General features: G+C 42.0%; 1 protein-coding gene across 2 annotated transcripts in view; it reads left to right on the forward strand.

The window, feature by feature from the left end:
* The first annotated feature begins 1312 nt into the window (after positions 1 to 1312).
* Positions 1313 to 23505, forward strand: part of PDK3 (pyruvate dehydrogenase kinase 3) — a 72384-nt gene continuing 50191 nt past the window's right edge. For both annotated transcript variants that reach the window (XM_079764679.1, XM_079764680.1), the window contains exons 1-2: positions 1313 to 2075; positions 22224 to 22365. In XM_079764679.1, the coding sequence (XP_079620805.1) occupies positions 1970 to 2075; positions 22224 to 22365 (248 nt within the window). In that variant the 5' untranslated portion in view covers positions 1313 to 1969. The remainder of the gene's footprint in view (positions 2076 to 22223; positions 22366 to 23505) is intronic.

Here is a 23505-nt window from a genome sequence, read left to right on the forward strand (position 1 = left end):
TGGAGGAACCACAGGCCGCAAGGTCTTCTTGCCTACCCACACGCACCAACAGGATTGCTCAGCTCTGCTAGCAAAGCTCCTGGCTCAGTGGTTGAGCGTCGACCTGTGAACCAGGAGGTCACGGTTAGATTCCCAGTCAGGGCACATGCCGGGGTTGTAGGCTCGATCCCCAGTGTGGGGCCTGCAGGAGGCGGCCAATCAATGATTCTCTCTCATCATTGACGTTTCTATCTCTCTCTCCCTTTCCCTCCCTTTCTAAAGTAAATAAAAATATATTTAAAAAATAAAGAGGTTGTTAGTATTTCTCTTTCAGGCTCTGGTTTGAATGGAAAAGACCTGGTAGTCCATATACCATACCACCACCAAGATGACTTGAAAATCTAGAAGTGGAGAAGGCCATTGGGTGTCTTTGAGTGTATGGGTTAGAATTGAATGCATAAATACCAATTGGAGGCACAAAAGCTAAGTAGCTACACACCAATAATTTTATTCAGTGAGAAAAACAGTCTAATCAGACCAAAGGAGTGGTTTCTAGCTACATTTTTACCATTCCTTAGAAAATACCCAGCCTTTCATTTTAATTGATATTTACACGTTGCCAAAAAAATAAAATAAGGCTTGGTGGAAATGGTTAAAGCAAGCAGTACTTCATATATTCACATTAGGAAATAATGATTTCATACACTGAACCCTGAGTTCAAGTTCACTCTCATGTAGACAAAGAATACCCAATACACAGTGTAAGCATACACTTGTGTCCCAAAGTAGTGGTGCTGCTGATGGGAAGCAAGAAACAGAGTCAGGAAGCTGTCCTATGGTGGTGGCGGTGATGAGGGTGTATGAAAGGTAGTGCCAACGACCTTAAATTTGATCCTTTCAACCCTAGTGGAGGTGGGGGCATGAAGCAGGGAGTCAGTGACCTTATAATTAATCCTGCCCAAATGGTTTTAGGGGGAGTGCACAGGGGGCAGAGGGAGGAGGGGAGGCACCAAACAGAGTGTCAGTGACCTTAAATTTGATACCATCCAATGGTGGTGGTGGTGACAGTGACTTAATTAACTTGTCTAAAAGTGTTGGCCCCGTGGGAGCGAGGGGGGGAGGTGGTGGGGGAGCAGGAGCCGCGGGCCACCAAGCAGAGCCTATGACCTAACAATCCTGTCCTAAGGTGTTCGCTAGAGTGGGGCTGGGAGGGATGGAAGGGGCGGGACGAAACAATGAGTCAGTGACATTTCAGCGAATCCTGTCCAGTAGTGAGGGGCGGGAACGAAGCAGAGCCAGTGAGTTTACATTTGATTCTGCCCAAAGGTGGTGGTGGTAATAGAGAGCATGAAACAGGCACTATAGTTAAGTGGCAAACAGAACCTGAGAATCAAAGTGTGGAGGTGTAAGGAACACTTAGAAGCGCAACTGCCAGCCTCCTGAAAAGGCCTCCCGGAAGAGGTACCTTCGCTTGAAGAGAGGCCTGGAGCGGCGTGTAGGATCAGATTCCCGACGTGGGCCCAGGCCTGCTCCCAATCTTCCAGCACCTCCGCCACCTTTCGGCCACTGAGGACCCAGTCGGGGGCGGGACGTGCGGTCGCGGCACTTGCCAACTCGGCTGAGACGCGGGAGCGAGGGAGGAACAGGCGCCGCGCCACAAAAGAAAGCGAAGGCGGCAGCGGCCAATCAGCGGCCAGCGCGTGCGGTGGCCGCGCTCCACTCGCCCCGCCCCTTCGCTCCCCTCCGGCGCCGCGTACGTGCGGCGGCTGGCTCCGCCCCCCGTGGGCGGGGCCTGGGGAAGCCGCGGGCGGTGCGCCGTAACTGGAGAGCTGTTGGTGCTGCTGCTGTTGCTGAGGTAGCTGCATCCCCGCGCCCAGGCCGAGGCGGAGGCTGCGCGCTTGGCGAACGTGACTGATCCGCGCCTCTCGGCTGCACCGGCCCCTGCGGCCGCCTGAGTGTCTCGGCTGGTGTGTGCGCTGCCCCGGCGAGGATGCGGCTGTTCCGGTGGCTGCTGAAGCAGCCGGTGCCCAAGCAGATTGAGCGCTATTCCCGCTTCTCCCCGTCGCCGCTCTCCATCAAGCAGTTCCTGGACTTCGGTAAGTGCGGGGTCCCGAGCTCCCGTGGTCGCCACCGTCCCCACAGCCCCGGGGCGCGAGGCCGCTGTTTTCCGGGCCCTCTGTCGCCGCAGGTCTCCTCAGCCTTGAGTCGTGGGAACCGCAGGCGGGGCTCCGGGATGCCCGGGGGCTCTCCCAGGGGCTCGGATTTCGGGGCGCGCAGGGACCAGGCCTGGTACACCGGTCGGGGGCCTAGCAGTAGACACAGAACCTCATCCCGGGTGGGACTCCCTCCCCCCAAACCTGCCTGTTTTGCTTCAAATCTACTTGCTCCAGACCTCCCCGCCCTTAAAACTTCCCAGCGGAATGCGGATGGCTTTTTAAGTTTTTATTTTTAGATTCTTTTTTTTTTTTTTTTTTGGGTTGGGTAAGAGCTGTTTAGAAACACCTTGAGGTCGTATAAATTATGCAATGGCATTTTGTTCCTTTCCTGCTGTAAGACAGTGCTCGCGCGCGGCTCGGGCAGCAGGATTCGAACTATTGTCTTCTCGGTGTTACCTTCAACAGTTAAGAGAGGCCTGGGCTGTGTACGCCGTAGGTGCTGGGGGAGGGGAGGGGGCGCTTGGGCGCCTCTCGTCAGAGCAGGGTCCGATACAACCCAGGCACCTTTGGTGGCGCCTCAACTTTTGTGTCCTACCCACCGTCTCCCCTGTCGGTTGGGCTGGTGGGCAGTTTTCAGGGATTGCGGTGGGAGCCCAGAGGACCCGGCCCCCGCCCTGCCCGAGGCCTAGCTGAGGTGGGAATAGATTCCACCACCTTATGCTAATTGGATTCGTGTTTCCCCAGTGGGGTGCCTTTGCAGTCGCTGAGCAAATACTCCGGATTGCTGAACGCGAGGGGGGCTGGTTGTGAAACACCTGAAAGTTTCAAACCCCAAGTACTAACCCAGGCATCAGAATGGAACTCGGGCATCCTCGAAGGCAAATAACATGGAGCAGCAAAGATGTTCTAAGTTCGCAAGGGAAAAGAACCTATTATTCACATTTGTTCATTTCATAAGTTTTATGTAAACGTCAAGGGATGATATCAGGGGGACATAAAAACTAACGTGTGTAGTAGGTAGAATACTCCGGGAAGACCCAATGTACAAAATGCGATGCCCACGCTTACGTTGGAATAGGAAAGAGGAATAGGGTCAAGTTGCAATAACATGAAATTTTAAGAAACCAATTTTCAGAGAATGATGAGGAAAATGGAAGTTCAATGAGGTGTTAACTGTTGGATCTTTTTTTAAAAAAATATATTTTTATTGATTTTTTACAGAGAGGTAGGGAGAGGGATAGAGAGTTAGAAACATCGATGAGAGAGAAACATCGATCAGCTGCCTCCTGCACACCCCCCACTGGGGATGTGCCCACAACCAAGGTACATGCCCTTGACCAGAATCGAACCTGGATCGAACCTGGGACCCTTGAGTCCGCAGGCCGACGCTCTATCCACTGAGCCAAACCGGTTTCGGCGACTGTTGGATCTTAAACGTCACTCCCGAAAGCTTTCCAGTAGTTTTACTCTACCGTATCTGGCCACTTGTGAGAATTTTAGAGGTTTGAGGCCACTTCTGACTTCAGAGTTTAGAAAGGAAATGTCACTGTTGCTAGAAGCAGCATGTTTGCCATCTTTTAATTTATGGTTTAGAGGAGATTCTGAAGGTGTCAGCCTTTTATTAGGGTAAACTGAACCAGGCTAATTCACAATAAAGAACAAAAGAAACCCCCAAACGCCCAGTTCCTCCTTTCCCCCTCAAAGTTGAAGTGATAGCTCTAATAGCTTGGTGAAATGTCGTTTGATTTATTTCTAGAGCAGCTAGTATCTACCCATGTTAATTAGGTGTCTTGGCAAGAATGGTATCTGAGTAGAAAAACCACAGTGGGGGATAGTGCTAGTGTGGAAAACCCATGGGACCAGTATCTGGAAATTAATGTTCTAATTCTTGCTTCTGCCACTGACTCAAGAGTGTGGCCTTGGCTAAGGGACTGAACCTCACTGGGGTTCGTTTTCCTCATGGATAAAATGTGTGGATTATACCAGGTAATCTCTAAAGCACAGCTCCAAAACTTTGTGGTTGTAATTTCAAAGGAAAAGTGATGAGCTTTTGAAAAGAAAATGACCTAACCTTTTGATGGACATTTCACATAAAGGCCTCTGACCTGTTTTGGGAGGGGTGGAGGGACACACTAATCTAGGATACTGGAAGAAGCCTAGTAATTGAAGTCTTTTCCTTATAAGGAATTTCACAGAAGAGCCATGCAGAATTGTACAGTAGTGGAATTTCTTAGAACCTGAAGCTTGTTTGTAATACCCAGAGATGAATTGGCTGGCAGACAGCCTACCTTTGATGATAACAGCTAGAAGAGAGTTGTCACACAAAGACCATCTCAAAGAATACCTTCTCTCAGTTCTTCTAGCTCCTGAAAGAAGCTAGAAGGTCATAAAGCTGGTTTCATTTTGGCAAGTGATATGGGAGCTTTAGAATTTAGAATGGGTGTGGGGGTATTTTTAAGGTGAGGTGGGAGGAATAGAGGCTTTCTGCCTGTGTATGATTACGGAAGACTGCAGGGAAGGGCACCTCAAATGCTTCAAGGACTAGGAGGGGAGAGGCAAACTCCCAGGTATATGCTGGCTCCAGAAGGGGCAGCTGATTGGCACCAGTTCAATATATAGAGGAAGGAAGAGGGAGAGAGACAGAAACATCAATGGTGAGAGAGAATCATGGGTCGGCTGCCTCCTGCACACCCTCACTGGGGACCCAGCCTGCAACTTGGGCATGTTCCCTGACCGGGATTCGAACCTTGACCTCCTGGTTCATAGGTCGATGCTCAACCACTGAGCCATGCCGTTCGGGCAGTTCAATATATTTTTTAAAAACTTACAGCTCCAATGAAATAGATGCATGAGCCATGTTGACCCACACACTCCCACTTTGTGAACTTTATGACCTCCCTGGCTACTTGACAAACGGGACATAAATGTTTGACTAGAGTAACTGGACAGGGGCCAGAGAAAGGACATACACAGAATGTTATGCTTCAGTATTTGTTAGAACCATGTCAACAAGTACATTCTTGCTTCTATGGCCACTGGAACCGCTTTATTATACCAATTCCTTGTTTAGGAGTGAAGACTAGAACTGGTTGTTATTTCAGAAGCAATGCTTTTTTATTTTATTTGTTTTTTATTAGATTTATTGGGGTGACATTGGTTGAAACCTATATGATCTTACTAAGCAGCACTTTTATTTTAAAGGAATATTTATCAGTCTCAGCACTCTTGACAGCTTGTAACAGGTCACGGTCCTGGGGGTGATGCCCTGCGCATTTACTAAAGCAGCATCCCTCGCCTCTACCCACTTGATGCCAGGAACAACCCCAACCCCCGAGGTGTGACTACCAGACAGGTCTCCTGAGAGTGCCATGTCCCCTGGGGGAGCAATATCACTCTCTGTTGAGGACCACCGCTGTGAAGTATTTGGATCAGTGGTCTGCATACCTGGGCCCCATCACCTCAACTTCTCATATAAATGGTCTGGGGGCGGGGTGCAGGGTATTGGCATTTTTAGAAGATCCCCAGGTTCTAAAGCATAACCAGAGTTGAAAACCACTAATTAGATGATCTGGATCTAGAGAGCTGTCTATCATCTGTGTGCCTTTTTTTTCTCTATGCCCTTTATTTTTTTCTGTGTTTTATTTTTTGAAATAGGAAGGGAGAGGGAGAGAGAGAAATATCAATGATGAGAGAGAATCATTGATGGGCTGCCTCCTGCACACCCCACACTGGGGATCAAGCCCACAACTTGGGCATATGCCCTGACTGGGAATCAAACCGTGACCTCCTAGTTCATAGGTCGATACCAACCACCGAGCCACGCCAGCTGGGCTCTTTGCCCTTTAAAATGATAAAAGTTTCTTGAACTCAACTTTTACTTGAAATATGTTCTTCCACACAGCAAAGTGTAGGAAGAATAGCAAGTGGTCTAAATGGATCAAGAGTTTATAATGGCAATAGTGCGTTCTAAAGGATAGGATTTTGAAAAAGGAAATTTTCTTTGTGGTCTGAGATTATAGTCACGTGGTTCCAAATTCAAAAGGTGCAAAAGGACACAGAGAAGTCAGTTTTCCACTTTAGGCCGCTAACCTCCCTGTCTGTGCGTCAACAGCAGCTTATACTTTTGTCTGAACTTGCTTTTTAAACTGAATACCTTACAGCAGGCATCCTCAAACTATGGCCCGCGGGCCACATGCGGGTGTTTTTGCCATTTTGTTTTTTTACTTCAAAATAAGATATGTGCAGTGTGCATAGGAATTTGTTCATAGTTGTTTTTTTTTAAATTATAGTCCGGCCCTCCAACGGTCTGAGGGACAGTGAACTGGCCCCCTGTTTAAAAAGTTTGAGGACCCCTGCCTTAGAGAGCTTTCCATAGTTGTATCAGCAGAACTTCTTTTTTATGGCTTTGGAGAATTTATTTATATGAGTGTGCTATATAATTCACTAGCCAACTCCCTGTTGATGGCTAGTAGGTTGTTTTGAATCTTTGCTATGACAACCAGTGCTGCAATGAATTACGGTGAGCATTTGGTGCATGTATGAGTGTGTATATATAGGACACATTCCTAAACATGGGATTACTACATCAAAGGGCATGTGCACTTGAAATTTTGATAAACATTGTCAACCTGCCTTCCTTAGAGGTTGTCTGTTTTATCTTCACTAGAAGTTTGAGAGGTCCTATTTTCCTACACATTCACCACCTTGTTATAACTTTGGATAAGTGGAAAATGGTGTCTAGATAGCATTTTAGTTTAGCTTTTTATTATGGAAAATTTTAAACATATGCAGAAGTAGAGAGAATAGTATGATGAATTCCTGGGTTTATTATATTGCTATCCAGGTGCTGTTTGTCTGCAGATGTTGTGTGTATGAGCAGTCTGTTAGATTTTCTTATCAATGTCATGCTTGTTTCAGAAAAAATATTTTTTTTCTATATTAAGACCAATTTATCCTTCTAATGATCTGTTCTTTAAAGATTTGTTAGAATCCTCCCCCCTCCCCCGAAACCTTTTAAACCTAGTTGTTTTGGGGTCTATTGTTTTTTGACAACTTTTGGTATTGATCTGTATAGGTTTTCTGTTTCTTCTAGAGTCCATTTTGATGTATTGCTCTAGAAAATTATTCTGGTCATTGGGATTCAAAGTCAGTTTTCATTGCTGAGATAGTAGTCTCTTATCAGTCTTAATTTTCTCTGTGGCTCTTTCCCCTTTATTTTATATTTGTTCTCTCCTCTCCCCTTTCTTGATTAGATTAGATGGTGGCTTATGTGATTGGATTCGTTGATTAGTCTTATGACGTTTGTTTCTAGTTCATTAATGTCTATCTTGACTTTCTCTTCTGCTCTGTTGTTTATCTCAGTATGCAGGGCTACAGTTTTATAGCCCTAATTTTCTTTATGATTAGTTCTGTTGCATTGTGATCAGAGAATGTTATCTGAATCATTATTTTATTGACATTTATTTTGTAGCCCAATATTTGGTTATTTCTTGTGAATGTTCTTTGAGTTATGCTTTCTTCTCGGGTTACAGAGAAGAGAGCGTAACCCATATCTACCATATTAATTATGTTGTTTAACTTTTCACTTTTATTATTTTTTTGATTAATCATCACCAGAGGATATTTCCCTCCCATTGATTTTTAGAGAGATTGGAAGGGAGGGTCTGGGCGGGGGTGGGGGAGACACACACACACACACACACACACACACACACACACACATCGATCCGTTGCCTCCTGCACATGCCCCAACCCAGGCCAGGGTTGGGCCTGCAACCCAGGTACATGCCCTTGACTGGAAATTGAACCCAGACCCTTCCATCTGCATGTCGACACTCTAACCATGGAGCCAAAATGGCCAGGGCTCTACTTTTACTTTTTTAAATTTACTTGATCTGTCATGGCCCAAGAGAAGTTCAAGTTTCCTAATAATATATTTTATTTCTTCATATATTGCCTATGGTTTTTGCTTTATGCTTGTTAATGTTATGTTTGCTGCGTAGATATTGTTAACTGTTGTGTCCTCATTGTGAGATGTACCATTTAGCAATAGAGTGCTCTCCTTTTACTAGTTTAATGCTTCTTGGTCTGGATTCACCTTTATTTGACATTGAGATCTAGATCCCTATTTTCCTCTTGTTTATATTTTCTGGTAGAGCATTGCTATTCTTTTTTTTTTTCAGAATTACTTTGTTTATAATATTGCCTTGAAATACAGTATAAAGTTAGGTTTTGCTTTGTGCATTAAACTTTTTCTTTTGCCCTAGCTCAGTGGTCGGCAAACTGCGGCTCGCGAGCCACATGCAGCTCGAGAGCCACGGTTTGCCGCTCTGTTGACTAATGAGTTTGCCGACCACTGGGATAGGGGCTTAATCACAAGGAACAACAACAGCCTGTAATTATTGGAATCGAGAGTCTAGCTGGTTTGGCTCAGTGGATATAGAGTGTCGGCCTGCGGACTGAAGGATCCTGGGTTCGATTCTTATCAAGGGCACATGCCTGGGTTGTGGGCTTGATCTCCAGTAAAGGGGGTGTGCAGGAGGCAGCTGACCAATGATTCTCTCTCATCATTGGTGTTTCTATCTCTCTCCCTCTCCCTTCCTTTCTGAAATCAATAAAAATATATTAAAATTTTTTTCTTTTATGTTATTAAGTTTAACCAATTTATATTTATTGATATAACAGATCTGTCATCTGCTATGATAAATATTTATACTCTGTTTCCTTTCTATTTTTAATGCCTTAATTTTCTACTAAATATATCTTATTTTATTTCTTTAGCCTTCTTTGTCTAGTATGGTCAGCACTAGCCACTTGAGCCTATTGAGCTCTTGAAATGTGGCTAGTGTGGCTGAGAAACTGAATTGATTTAATTGCAATTTAAATTTAAAATTGATACTTGATTCAGTTAATTGGAAAACTTTTAAGTGTATTTGGAACAATTTGGATATGTGAATCTACCTTAACTATAAATTTGATGACATCTAATTATAGGTCAGTTATTTCTGATAGAAATTTAGCTTTGAATTGATATTTTTAAGTATAAGATACGCACTGGCTTTCATGGACTTAATATAAAAATAGTAAAGTATCTAAATATATTTTTGTATTGATTCCATGTTGAAATGATAATCTTTTGGAGAGGTTGGGTTAAATAAAATGTCAAAAATTTCACCTGTTTCTTTTTATGTTACTGTGCTGCAAGGAAGTTTAAAATTACATATGTGGCTGACATTATATTTCTATTGGATAGTACGGCTTCAGACATAAATTTTTACTAGAAGTAAGAGGAACATAACATTTTTTAATGATCAGAATAAACATTTTATTTCTCAATATAACTTTTCCTCTTTTTTCTTGAAACCTGTTACTCTCAGAATTTGGGGACCAATTTATTGTTTTGGGCAGTTAATGTTATGGTAGTTCTCTGTTATATTTGCAAAAGTTTGAGGTCTTTCTGTTAAGTAGTTGTTATGAATTAAAAGTTCTCTTAGTGATCAGTGTCTTCCCTTCTTCTTAACTCAGGTGCTCTCTCTGGAGCCTGCTTGAACCTTTCCATTCTCCCTCTTCTCCCCCCCTAGGCATGTTACCTTTGTCTTTTTCCTAAGCTCTAAGGGCCTTTCTTTTGCCTCTCTTAACTTTTTTCCTGAGCCCATGCAGTCCTGCTGGCTCACCTTTTCTACCCTTGTGACTTTCTAAAGAAAATTCCTCTTATAATTGGAGTCTTGACTCTGAATCCTTTCTTAGAACTCAAATTCCAAGGTTGCTGGACTGAGGTCTAACTCTGGTGGTGTTTCACTGCTAACAGTATGAGTCACTGTAGATCCTACTGTCAAGGCCAGACACTGGATCCTTTTAATTGGAAAACTTCTAAATTAAAAGAAGTTTTTTTTTCTTAGTTGTCTCTTTGTTATAATAGCTAGTCATTAAGATTCCCTTAATAAGATGGAGCAACAGAAATTAGAACAAAAATCAAAGTCTACTCAGACTCTTTCCTATTGCCTTTAGACATTTGCAGATATTGTAAAAATCAGGACATTGGAAGTACAATTGTCCTGCACTTAAGAAGAAAAAGGCAAGAAAAAGAACAAAATCTTAAAGACAAGCTAAAATTTTATGTCCTAAAAACTCTACTTGGTAACTGTCAGGTTGGGAGCTCCGGAATATTGCCAGACGCAAATGTGGGCTAAACTTTTTAAAAAATATATTTTATTGATTTTTACAGAGAGGAAGGGAGAGGGCTAGAGAGTTAGAAACATTGATCAGCTGCCTCCTGCACACCCCCTGCTGGGGATGTGCCCGCAACCAAGGTACATGCCCTTGACTGGAATCAAACCGGGGACCCTTCAGTCTGCAGGCTGACGCTCTATCCACTGAGCCAAATCAGTCAGGGCTGGGCTAAACTTTTATAGCTAGGTCCTACCAAACTGCTGCCATCCCTCAAGGAAATGATAATCTAATATTACAATGGCTATTATGAGGAATGTTCCAATTAGGAAAAAATGGAATACATAACACAGACATTAAAAAAGGAAAAATAAATGTAAAAAATAAATGTTTAAAAAGTTCTCTTACTGATATAAGAAAAGGAGAACTTAGACTGTTACTACAAATTAAACCAGAACCTTCAGAATCTTGAATGAGTTCATAGGAAATGATTCACATTTTCATTGGGACGTGCTTTACATCATTCAGTCTCAACCCGTCCATTTCTGGTTCCTTGATTAATCACTTTTATCCCTCCCTGCAGACTTTAACTTTGTATTTGTTTTATTTTCCAGTTCCTTTGCACTTAGTCTTTTGCATCGCTGCACTTTTTGTAGGAAAGGCATTTGCACCTGGCTTCTGTTATTTCATTTTATTCTAAACTGTTTCTTTGCAGAGGGTAGAGCTTTGCTTCCTTGTGACCTCTCACAGCCTCCTCAGATGTTTTGCTCTCTGCAGAGAGTGGGCGCTCCACAAATGGCAAGTACTGACTCCATATAAAGGTTATTAAACACGATGCCATTTTAACTGAAGCAGTTGTTCTGTAAGTTTAAACTTCTATAATGTCCCCACGTTTAAATATAGCATCTCCCAAAGGAAACCACCAGAAAGCAGGTTGTCTGACAACTCGGCCTTCTTTTCACAGAAAAAATTTCTACCAGAATCACACTGGTTCTGTGACCCTCTGAGCCTTTAGCTGTTAGAAGGTAGCAGCCATTTTCCCAGTGTTAACTATTCTTAGGTTTAAAGGCGCAGCCACCTCTGTTTTCCTTTAGAAAGTATTTTAAGATTCTGATACCCACTGAGAAGTTGACTTCAGTTCCAAATGACTGCTCTTCAAAAAGTCTTGGGTTTTTAAGTAATTCTGCTCCTTAAAACCAGGGGAGAACAGGGATTTTGTTTCTGGAGAAGGTAAGTTTTTTTTTTTTTAAATTGTGGGAAGAAAAGGGAAAAACAATCATTTTCTGTTTCTGGGTGTTTTTATTTTGTACCTTTACATATATGCACAAGACACACCTTTCCTGTACGCAGTAGGGTTTTTCTACTGTGAGGTGTTGCCAAGAATTAGACTAACCTGTTGGGAGACAGAATTAAAGGGGAAGATAACAACTTCATTCAGCTTCATGTGTCTTTGACCAGCATTTCAGCCGAAAGAAAGAATTGGCCTTTTGGGTCTTATTGATTTGGTAGGGCTGGATTTCAACAGAACCTGGTTTTATCAGAGTCTGCGTACTAAAAGTGTAGCTCTGGTTTCATTCCGTGTGTTTACCCTTTTGTGTGCTTTTGAAGGGGAGGCGTGAACACACTTAAACTGACGTAGTGTTGACTGAGTGGTTTCCTCCCAGTAAGCATTGGGAAATTGACCATACTGTTGGCGAGATTTGGAAAATCTTGGTTTTGTAGAATCAGAAAATACCACCACTGCGCCTTTTCTTGTTTTTTTAAGTCCTCACCCGAGAATATGTTTTTATTAATTTTAGAGAGAGGGAGGGAGAGAAAGAAACATCAATGTGTGAGACACACATCCATTAGCTACTTCCTGTACATGCCCCACCCAGGGATTGAACCCAAAACCTAGGTATGTGCCTTTGATGGGGAATCGAACCCACAACCTTTTTTTTTTTTGGTGTATGGGACAATGCTCCAACCAACTGACCCAGCCAGGGTTCCACTTTTCCTTTAAAAAAACATATTGGTCCTGGCCAGGTAGCTCAGTTGGTTTAGATCAGTGGTCAGCAAACTGCGGCTCGCGAGCCGTGGTTTGCAGCTCTGTTGATTAATGAGTTTGCCGACCACTGCCTTAGGGAAAAACACTTAAAAAAACATTTTAATAATGTACTAATGTCTTTAACCTGAAGTCAAAACTTCTGGGTAAGGGTAATGCCTTACAGCAGTGGTCGGCAAACTCATTAGTCAACAGAGCGGCAAACCGCGGCTCTCGAGCCACATGTGTCTCGCGAGCCGCAGTTTGCCGACCCCTGGTAGAGCGCATCGTCCCGATACACCAACGTTTTCAGGTTCGATTCCAGATCAGGGCACATAAAAGAACCAAAGAATGCAACAAATCGGTTTCTCTCTCAAATCAATAAATAAAAATTTAAAAAATTGTATATGTGCATTCAGTAGTTTTACTTCCATGATAATCTGACTTCAGAGTTGGGCACATCCTCTTGTTTTCAGAATACTGCACTCTAAGAGAGGTTGTGGGACAATAGCCTGATGGCCAGCCACCTGTTGTTTTTTATGGATAGACTATTTTTAAGAGCAGTTCTAGATTCACAGTAACATTTGGCAGAAAGTACAGGGAGTTTTCACGTAATTCCCCTCCCCAGATATCAACATCCTTCACCAGTGTGGGACATTTGTTTCAATTGATGAAGTCGCATTGATATATCATTACCTCCCTAAGTCCATATTTTACTTTAGGGTTCCTTCTTTGGTACACTATGGATTTTGAAAGCATCTGTTTTTGTAAATAAAGTTTTATTAGAACACCCAGTCATTCCTGTTTGTTACATATTGTCTGTTGCTTCTTTCCCTCCACAACAGCCGTTGAGTAGTTGTCACAGAGATGGTGTAGCCCACAAAGCCAAAAACGTTGACCATTTGGCCCTTTACAGAAAGTTTGTGACCTCTAGACTAAGTTAATTCAGTTCCCTGTTAAAGAAGCTTGAAGTGATTGCTCTTAATTTGCATTTAAATTATAAAGCTCCTTTTCTCCCCTTTGGTATTAACAGTAAACCTTGGCTATCAGGAGTGTGGCTTTTGGGATAGCTAAGACTTTTCCTATATGGTGTATGGAATTACCATGTGAAAGGCTTAGGAAATTTTACAGCTTTTATTATTATTATTTTAGAATATCGGAAAATAATTTTAAAGATTTTTTAAAATTGATTTTTAGAGAGAGGAAGGGAGAGGGTGAGAGAGAGAGAGAGAGAGAGAGAGAGAGAGAAAGAGAGAAATATCGATATGACAGCGGAACATCAATCACTGCCTCCTGCTGGGGACTGAGCCCACACCCATGCATGTGCCCTGACCAGGAACGGAACCAGCAACCTTTCAAATGCCGCTGAACTAACTGAGCCACACCAGCCAGGGCTTATAGCTTTACTCTACAGGGCTATCATGAAAGTTTTAAGTGAACCAGTTTCTCCACAGCCCTGTCAAAATGAGGTTTTAGGATTTTAATTGTGTAATAGGTAACATAGAAGCTAAAAGTTGTATTTCCACCACGCTCCCATGTGGGTTTATTGTCTACATTTTGTTGTATGTAAAGCACCGTTGACCATTTAGTAACTGGAACCTGGAGTTTTAATCACTTGCATGAATTCCTTGTCTATCTGGCATAGTGAGCTTTTGTGCTATGTAAATATTGTTTCCCACTGTGTTCCCTTCTTTGGTAATTATCAAAGCATACAATTAAAGGCATTTGCAAAGAATATCACTTACAATTCTTCCATTTTTTTTTTATGATAGCCTTCCAGCTTTTGCCTGTGTATACATAGGTTAACACTGAAGGTTGGTTTCCTTTTTATTTAGCGCACAGTCCAAGTTTTTATACATTCAATCATTTATAGTACTTTGATCATGGTCAGCTTTATCACCTAAATCCCTCCAGAATTTATTGCTCTTTCTGATGAGACTTTTTGCTTAAGCCCAAAGGCTATGAACAAAGAGCTATATGTCAAAATGGGTGAATCCTATGAGTTTGTGGCATGCTTTCCTGCTGTCCCTACCTGTTTGTGTAATAGGGGTGGTTTCTGGGAATATGTGAGGTGTTAACTGAATTGTCCTTTATTCAAAGTGTCCTTGGAGGCTTTCTGGATGGGGGACACAAGTAGAAGAACAAATGTAAACGTGTATTACTCTTTCCCTTGATTTTTAGCTCCTTTCCTTGGCTGCTTACTCCTATCAATGCTCTCCAGAGTTGTTCCCAGATGTGTATTACTAGGCAAGGTTGGTGTAGGACAAACCAAAATCTTCTCTTAGATTCATTCAGTGGGGGCTTGAGCTTAGAGATCATCTATTCAAACTCCCCAGTTTCACACATGGCCAAGTAGGAGCCCCAGGTAACAAAGAGACTGTCCAAAGCATCAGCTAGTTATTGACATAACATCTTGGCCACTTCTTCCAAAGTTGAGCCAGAAATAGATTCTTTTTGGAGGTAAAGGCAGCTTACCTTTTTTGTACCAATCTCTAGAAGATGCAATAGTGAGATGGGAAGAGGTAGTTGTAAGTCTCACAACATCCAGATGGAATAGATGTTTCCATTTCTTGGATGAAGATGCTAAACTTTAGATGACTTAAATCTTGACTAAGCAAAGTTAGGGGCAAAACCACAGTTAAAAGCTCAACTTACCTGAATTTTAAACCTCTGCATTTTTCATTCAACATAATAAACCATTTCTTTCAATATAATATACTATTGTCAGAATGCAGTTATTTCTAGCCAACAGCGTTTTAGTAATGCTGAGGTTTTGTCTAAATGTGTTCCGTTAGACAATCAGGAAATCGCATAATCTAATGGTCATCTAGTGTTATTATTTCTGAACTGTTAGATGGATACCTACTTTCTTACTTACACTGAAGTAATTCTGATTCTGAAGACCACCACCATTCGTTAGTCTGCCTATTGTCTCTGAGGATGTGGGAAGCAGTCTATGTGTAGACTATACTCAAGTCTTGATTTGTGGTGCCTACCACCAGTGGGAGCTTGGGCTAATCGCTTAATCCCACTACACACCAGTGACCTTTTCTACAAAATGGAAATGATAGCATCTAATCATAGGCTTGTTGCACTGATGACATTAAGAAGTGCAGCACAGTGCGTGGTACCTGGTAGGTGCTCTGTAGATGTTGGCTATGCTTTTATTATGGGAAATTAGTGACACAGCATTTCCTGAATGAAATCAGCTTTCTGCTAAGAATAAAAACTGCGTAGGATGCTCTTGATCTCCAGTATTAATTATCTTAAAGGTTGTTGGCTGCAGCTCCCAGCTATATAAAGTGATCATTTTCCAAGAAACAAAGCACTTTCAGCTCATTTGTGCTTTGAGCGTAATTGGCTTGGCTCCTTTTCATTCACTGTAATGGTTAACTTAACATTTAACCTTGAAGATGAGTACACTGTGACCTTTACTTAACTATTCCTGCTTCCATGACAACAAGACATCCTGTAACTCACCAATCCACCCTTAGTACTAGATCCTAACCCTCTGGAATTAGGTTGATATGGATCTGTGTGTGGCTTTGACTACGATTGTTACTTACATGTTCTTGCTGGTCAAAACTTATTTGTGATATCAGTTCTCAACATTCATGCCTATTCTATCTACTCTCTGGCCAGGCACATCATGTTGACAGTTACTGCCACCATGTTATCGCCTTCCTGTCTACCTTTCGGCTCTCCCCCTAACTCTTAAGGATTTCAGTACCCCTAACCAAATAGTATATAGCAGGCATCCTCAAACTACGGCCAACAGGCCACATGCGGGTGTTTTTGCCGTTTTGTTTTTTTACTTCAAAATAAGATATGTGCAGTGTGCATAGGAATTTGTTCATGTTTTTTTTTAAACTATAGTCCGGCCCTCCAATGGTCTGAGGGACAGTGAACTGGCCCCCTGTTTAAAAAGTTTGAGGACCCCTGGTATATAGAATGCAGTGATCTGTCTATAAGAGGAATTTACCATTACCAGCAAATGTTAGCTTGAACCATTGAATTTGATTTGCTATAGTAAGTTTATACTGAAACTTAGTAGGTATTTTAACTTTCAGTTCTAATCGGTAAATATTAAACACCTACAATGTGCCAAGTGTGCTAATGGACTTCCATTTTCTGAGGTATACTGGGACCTACAGGATTTGGTCTCAGTGATTCGGGGAAATGGCAGGGGGATTGCTCAAGGGGTAGGCACAAATTGTGGGCCCTCAGTGAAATCCATGTACAACTTGATTTGGCCTTATCGGGCATACAGTGGGGCGGGTTTCTCACTAGTCTTTTTATGAGCATATACACTGAGTGGCCAGATTATTATGCGTTCAGAGATCATAATAATCTGGCCACTCAGTGTATCTTTCAAAAGAGTAAAACAAACAGGATTTCTCAAGAGAGGATCAAGGCACTAGTGGAATCACTCACTTGCCCTCAGCACAGACACAGATGCCCTTCAGGGAAGGATCCACAACCCTCTCCTACTTTCATTATAAGGACCCTACCACAGTCACCCTGTAAACTCGATTCCTGTGACAAAACAAATAATCACATGGAGGTACGTACCACAGGCTTCAGACACCATCAGGAAGGTCTGCTTATAGTAGCACATTATCTATGAGATCTTTTTTGTGTGTTTTTTTAAAAAAATAGACTGATTATAGTTACAAGAAAACCTTTTTTATTTTGTTTATTATTATTTTTAATACATTTTTATTGATTTCAGAGAGGAAGGGAGAGGGGAGAGAGAGGTAGAAACATCAGTGATGAGAGAAAATCATCGGTAGGCCGCCTTCTGCATTCCCCCTACTGGGGATCAAGCCTGCAACCCAGGCATGTGCCCTTGACCGGAATGGAACCTGGGACCCTTCAGTCCGCAAGCCGACGCTCTAGCCACTGAGCCAAACCAGCTAGGGCCAAGAAAACTTTTTTTTAGAAGATTGTGTTTTTCTTTAAAAACACCTTTTAAAAAATATATATTTTATTGATTTTTTACAGAGAGGAAGAGAGAGGGATAGAGAGTTAGAAACATCGATGAGAGAGAAACATCGATCAGCTGCGTCTTGCACACCCCCTACTGGGGATGTGCCCGCAACCAAGGTACATGCCCTTGACCGGAATCGAACCTGGGACCTTTCAGTCCGCAGGCCGACACTCTATGCACTGAGCCAAACCGGTTTCGGCTAAAATCACTTTTTAATGACTGCATATTTCCCCATGTAAATATACACTATTGTAATTTATTTTACTGTTGCTTTATTGTTAGATATTTAGGTTGTTTTTAATGCCCCCCCCCCCCAAACCTTTTATTTGAAGAAATTTCTGACCTTAGGAAAAGTTATAAGAACAGTCAGTTAACACTCATATCTAGCACTTAGATTCACCAGTTAACTGTGCCATCCAGCAGGTCCTTGAATAATGTTTCATTATAATGTTGATGAGACACCATAGGAACCTAACTCTTGTCTATATATCAGTTAGCCTGTGGTAAAGTGGGTTTTGTTATCTGTTGTTTCACCAAAAGTTGCAGAACCTATTGAAGGCATGAAGTGGGGACTTACTATATTTGCTTTTTATCTCCCCCCACAGCCCATTCATTCTCCACTGTGATATAGTTATCATGCTGAAGAATGAACTAGAAGTCTTCAAACAGAAGGGTCACCCTCCACCCTAACCATCAAAACTTTATTAGGCAAGCAGTTACCCCTAGGCAAAGTAAAGGGCAAAAAGGAGGTTCTTATCTAGCAACCCTGAATAAACTATTTAAGAAGGATTAGGAAAGCTGGGGTGATGTTAGGACCCCCTCCAAAAAGCCCTATGTAGTCAGGAGTTTTGGGTGCTCACTTTGTCAATCTTTAGGTTGCCTCACTCTCAAACATGACTGAATAAGCAAGGACCACCAGCCATCTGAGGGAAGTCCGCAGCGAGAAAGAAAGAAACTAAGATAAACAAATGGCCCCCCCAAATGACCCCAGAGGAAACACTCAGGCCATAGAAGAATGCTTTAAAATGTAATTTGAGAGCCCAGCCTGCGTGGCTCAGTGGTTGAGCTTCGACCCAGGAACCAAGAGGTCATGGTTCGGTTTGATTTCCCGGTCAGGGCACACAGCTGATCAATGATACTCTCTCATCATTGATGTTTCTATCTCTTTCCCTCTCCCTTCCTCTCTGAGATCAATAAAAATATTTTTAAAAATGTAATTTGAGAAATAAATAATGTACACCTTCTCGTGAACATCTTAGGCGGGTGTCATTTTTCCAAAGATGGCCATGATGTTGCTTTTCTATGATGGGCCTTTGCCAGCCCTCCAATCAAGAGGGGGAGTTCAGTCCGATCCCCTTCCTCTGGAGTCTGGGCAGGCTGTGACTGCTTTGACCATTTGGGTATGGCAGAAGGGGGCTAGCTGTGTGACTTCTGAGGCTGGGTCATAAAAGGCCAAATAGCTTCCACCTTGTTTACTAAACCCAATTCAACTAGCCCAAGGCTGCCATGCTGTGAGGAAGCCCACTGACAGGTGACCCAGCAGTGCTCTGGTAGGCAATGCTTGTAGGGTCAGACTTGTGAGTAGGAAGCCTTCAGATACTACCACTTCCCCAGCATTTGAGTTTTCCCAGCTGACGTCCCAGACAAGCCATCCCTCTGGTGTCCTGTCTAAACCCCTGACCCACAACATCTGTGAGCATAATAAAATAGACACTGGGCCAAAAGAGTCGTGTAATGTACGGGTGCTGTTGGGGTATTGAATGTGATGGGGAATGAGGTGTGTGTGAAACCCTCAGTCTTCTTTATTTTTATTTTATTTTTTAAAATATATTTTATTGATTTTTCACAGAGAGGAAGGGAGAGGGATAGAGAGCTAGAAACATCGATGAGAGAGAAACATCGACCAGCTGCCTCCTGCACACCCCCCACCGGGGATGTGCCCGCAACCAATGTACATGCCCTTGACCGGAATCGAACCCGGGACCCCTCAGTCCACAGACCGACGCTCCATCCACTGAGCCAAACCAGTTTCGGCTTCTTCTTTATTTTTAAAATATATCTTTATTGATTTCAGAGAGGAAGGGAGAGGGGGAGAGAGAGAGAAACATCACTGATGAGAAAGAATCATTGACCAGCTGCCTCCTGCACGTCCCCCTACTGGAAATCGAACTCACAACCTAGGCATGTACCCTGACCAGGAATTGAATGTGACCTCCTGGTTCTTTGGTCGATGCTCAAACACTGAGCGACACTGGCAGGGCGAAACCCCCAGTATTTGGCTCTGGAGTTTCTGGCTCACTGTTAGCAATAATGTCAGTAATAACACTGTTAGTAATAATAACAAGGCCTGGTCTGGAGTTGAGAGCAGCCTCAAGTTTGGTAGACCCCAGATCTGCTACCTATTTTCATCTCTTTTTATATTCAGGAATAAATTTTCACAAACAAAGGAAAACCTTAAACTTTTCAGGCAGTGAAATAGTACTTCTAGACATCGAGTAAAAAAAACATTTTAAAAGTATAAATGAAGCTAAAAAAATAAGGGATTCTTTTGAAGGCTATTCACAATCATTTGATAGCTCTCTGTTCACACTTCAGGCAGTTTCTCTGAAGGACTCTTCAATTAATCATTGTTTAGCCTTGGTAAGTCCAAGAATTAACTACTTATAGTTCCAAAATGCAATGTTTTCAAAAGATTGAAATCTTACAGCTGGAGAAAAATCAAAGAGCTGCCCTGAAAATTCTATTTTCTTGGTTAATTTATCCTTTTTAAGATGGTTAATGGTAAAAATACATTGACAGTATTTAGAAAAAGCAGCATTATCTGAATGAGCTGATCACTCTGTTGGGTTTTGGTGCCTTGCTAATAATTTTTCCATTTGTTACTCTCCTTTTCCATTCCCTCTTTCCATTACTTCTATTCCCAAACTATCCCCCACCAAGTGTTAAAGGTGAAAGTGTTAAAGGACAAAGATAGCCTTTAAGTAATCCAGACAGGAGATTCTACATGTGGCTATGAGGTTTCTTAGCTCTAACTATAAGATAAAAGGTCACTTCATTAACTGAAGAAATAATTGTGGGCTTTTATTTTTTTATTTTTTCTTCCTGTAAATTAGTTGAAAAGAGTATTAAATATTCACCAGAAATACAGGTCATTCTGGAAACCAGGGATAAAAAATAAGTCTGAACTATTATTCTTGCTCTCAGAAGGGTAGTCAAATGCTCCTTTCTTATGGCGACCATCACTGAGAGGGCTCCCTGCATTAAATCGAAAGTCATTTGTGTTTTTATGTATAATTCATTCTATATCTTGGTGAATGGAAAGCGATTTGGGACCTTTCTAGGCAATGCCAATAATACCTTTTGCAAATGTAGACATTGTCTCCAGCTTTTCAATGGAAGGGTAAAGTGGGAAAAACAAACAGCTGAACAGAACGAAAGGCTCATCAAATGAGGAAGAAGAACTGAAGAAATAAACATGAGTGTGTTAAAGCCAATGATTACCCGTAATTTGTGTTCACTAAAGGCAGAATTTTCCACGTCCTTCACCCACTCCTTTGTCATCTTCTGAACTGATACTAGGGAATAATTTAATTGGTAAATTTAAATAACATAGAGTAGAGAAATGCAGAATAAAAATAGAAAATCAAAATGAAGGAATGTAGAAAAGCCACAGAAGTGGGGAAAAAGTGAAGTCAAATAACTGGAAAGAAGAACTGGAAAATAGTATGCCAGAAGACGTATAAAAACAGAACCCTTTTGAGAGGACATTCACTTAAAACCAGAAGGATTTTTTTGTAAGTTTACTTTAAAAAGTTTATTGGAACCCTTTGATTTAAACTGAGTATCCAGCATTAATATAGAGGATAAAATACTTTCAACTTACATGAGGAAAACCACAGAAAGGTTTAAAAAAATCAGGTATTTCGTATTTATTTTTAGGTTCACTAATTAACTAAGTATAAAAGATGTATTCCTCGTTTAAGCTGATGTATAATTATGGTATCCGAGTACAAAGAATTTGTCTTGAAAGCTAAATTAGAATGTAGGAGGCAAAACCGGAGATTTTTCAGGTACTCTTTTTTAAAACTACCAACTTCTGAAAGTATTATTCTCCAATAAATCATTGAGAAGCTACCAATAGTGAGGCACTTTAATTGGTGCCATGGGGTCTGTGGCTGTTTCCCTGAGTGGCAGAGTGGTCCCTGAAAAAACACATTTGAAGAAAATCTCAGTATATAGTGGGGGAATATTTGTGGAATGAATGGATCTGTTGCCTTCTGGAAATGCCTCTGAACAGGAATCGATTTATATATTCTCTTACTTTTGTACTTGGCAGTTTTCCCACAGAGTTTATTTGAAAACAAATCCAGATTACACCCCAGGTCACTTTTTTTGTTTTGTTAATTCTCACCTGAGGATATTTTTCCATTGATGTTTTAGAGGGAGTGGAAGGGAGGGGGAGAGACAGAGAGAAACATCGATGTGAGAGAGACACATCCATTAGTTGCCTCCCGCATGTACCCTGACCAGAGCTGGGGCTCAAGCCTGCAACCCAGGTACATGCCCTTGACCAGAATCAAACCCAGGACCCTTCAGTCCACAGGCTGACGCTCTACCCACTGAACCAAACTGGCTAGGACCCAGGTATCTTTTAGATCGCCACTGGTAACACTAGGGGCAGATTTGTGTTAAGGAGAAAAACTGCTTTCAAGATGGCCTCTTGGAATAAATGTTCTTTTGCTATGCTTATTAAATGATTTTCTTAAATTTGCTATTTCAGAGGATAAAAATTTAACTAGAGGTTGCAGGATTATTTAATTTTCTCTTCCTGACCAGTAACTGCTACCAAGGCAACATTTATTCCATCTATTAGATTGTAAATCATGGACAATTTTTCATCTCTGAATAGGGAGAGACAATGCGTGTGAAAAAACGTCATACATGTTTCTACGGAAGGAGCTTCCTGTGCGCCTGGCTAACACCATGAGAGAAGTTAATCTTCTGCCGGATAATTTGCTTAACCGCCCTTCAGTGGGATTGGTCCAGAGTTGGTAAGTAAATAATGTGCCTTCAAATGGGTCTTCCCATGATGCTCTGAACATTTGGCATTGGGACCATTCTCCCTGAAAGTGCACGCAGCGCCTGTGTAGGAGTGAGTCATTCGGGATAGCCGGGTTTTCCAGGCAATTAGGATTTTTTTTTTAACTGACAGTTTAAAATCGCCTTAATGAAAATACTTTTAAACTGTACAAGACACTTTCTTGACCTTTCAAATTTTGTTTTTCTGCTTATAAATGTGATGGATTATTTAAAAAATGGGAGAGTACAGAAAAGTAGAGAGGAATAGCAATGCAGTTACCGATGTACGCAAGTCTGCAATCCTTTAGATGGGGGATATTGCTTCCATCAAGTCTCAGCCTTGCTCCTTTTTTCCTTTTAAAGAAGTTCCTTGAAGGCAGTACTTCTTTTAGAACACATTAAGTCATTTAAAGGGACCTTGGATTGGAAAAATATCACTACTTGCTATGCTGCATTTGCCCTGTGAATAGTATGAAAAATTTTAACAAGTATCACTCAAAGCTTCATCAGATACAGCTCTGAGCTTAAGGCATGTGTTATTTTGAGGAAGTTGAACTTGTGAGTCAACACCTGACTAGGTCAGCAGGGTGAGGTTGGTGAGTGGTAGGATGTGGGAGAGTGGGAGCATTTTTAGAAAGGGATTTGCATAGATTTGAGAAACATAGGCAGGGCTCCTCTCGATTATAAAAGCGAGGTAGAAGTCACTGGAGAAAGCTGGGGAAGAAAGGGAGGCCAGGTGCAAAAAGTGCTCTCAAGCAGGGACAGAGGAAGTGCTGTGGGACAAGTGGTTTGGTACTGCCCCTTGATGGGGGGCTTGAAATGACAGGGACAGGGAGAGCATTTTAGGGGAAGGGAATGATGTCGACAGATCCAAGGAGAATGGAACTATTAATTAACTTGCATTGAGAGGGTCAGTGCAGGCCAGGCTACTGAAAGAGAATGGCCATTCAATAGTCATTCCTCAGTGGTACAGGGGTGAGCAAAAAAGTAGGTTTACAGTTCCTATGGAAAATAATACAATACAAAATAAAGAATAATACAAGAATAAACTCTGTGCTTCACGTACTCACAACTGTCAACCTACTTTGGCCCACGCTGTATTAATTGTAATA

This window comes from Cnephaeus nilssonii, assembly GCF_951640355.1.
Source record: "Cnephaeus nilssonii genome assembly, chromosome: X".
Taxonomy (NCBI): Eukaryota; Metazoa; Chordata; class Mammalia; order Chiroptera; family Vespertilionidae; genus Cnephaeus; species Cnephaeus nilssonii.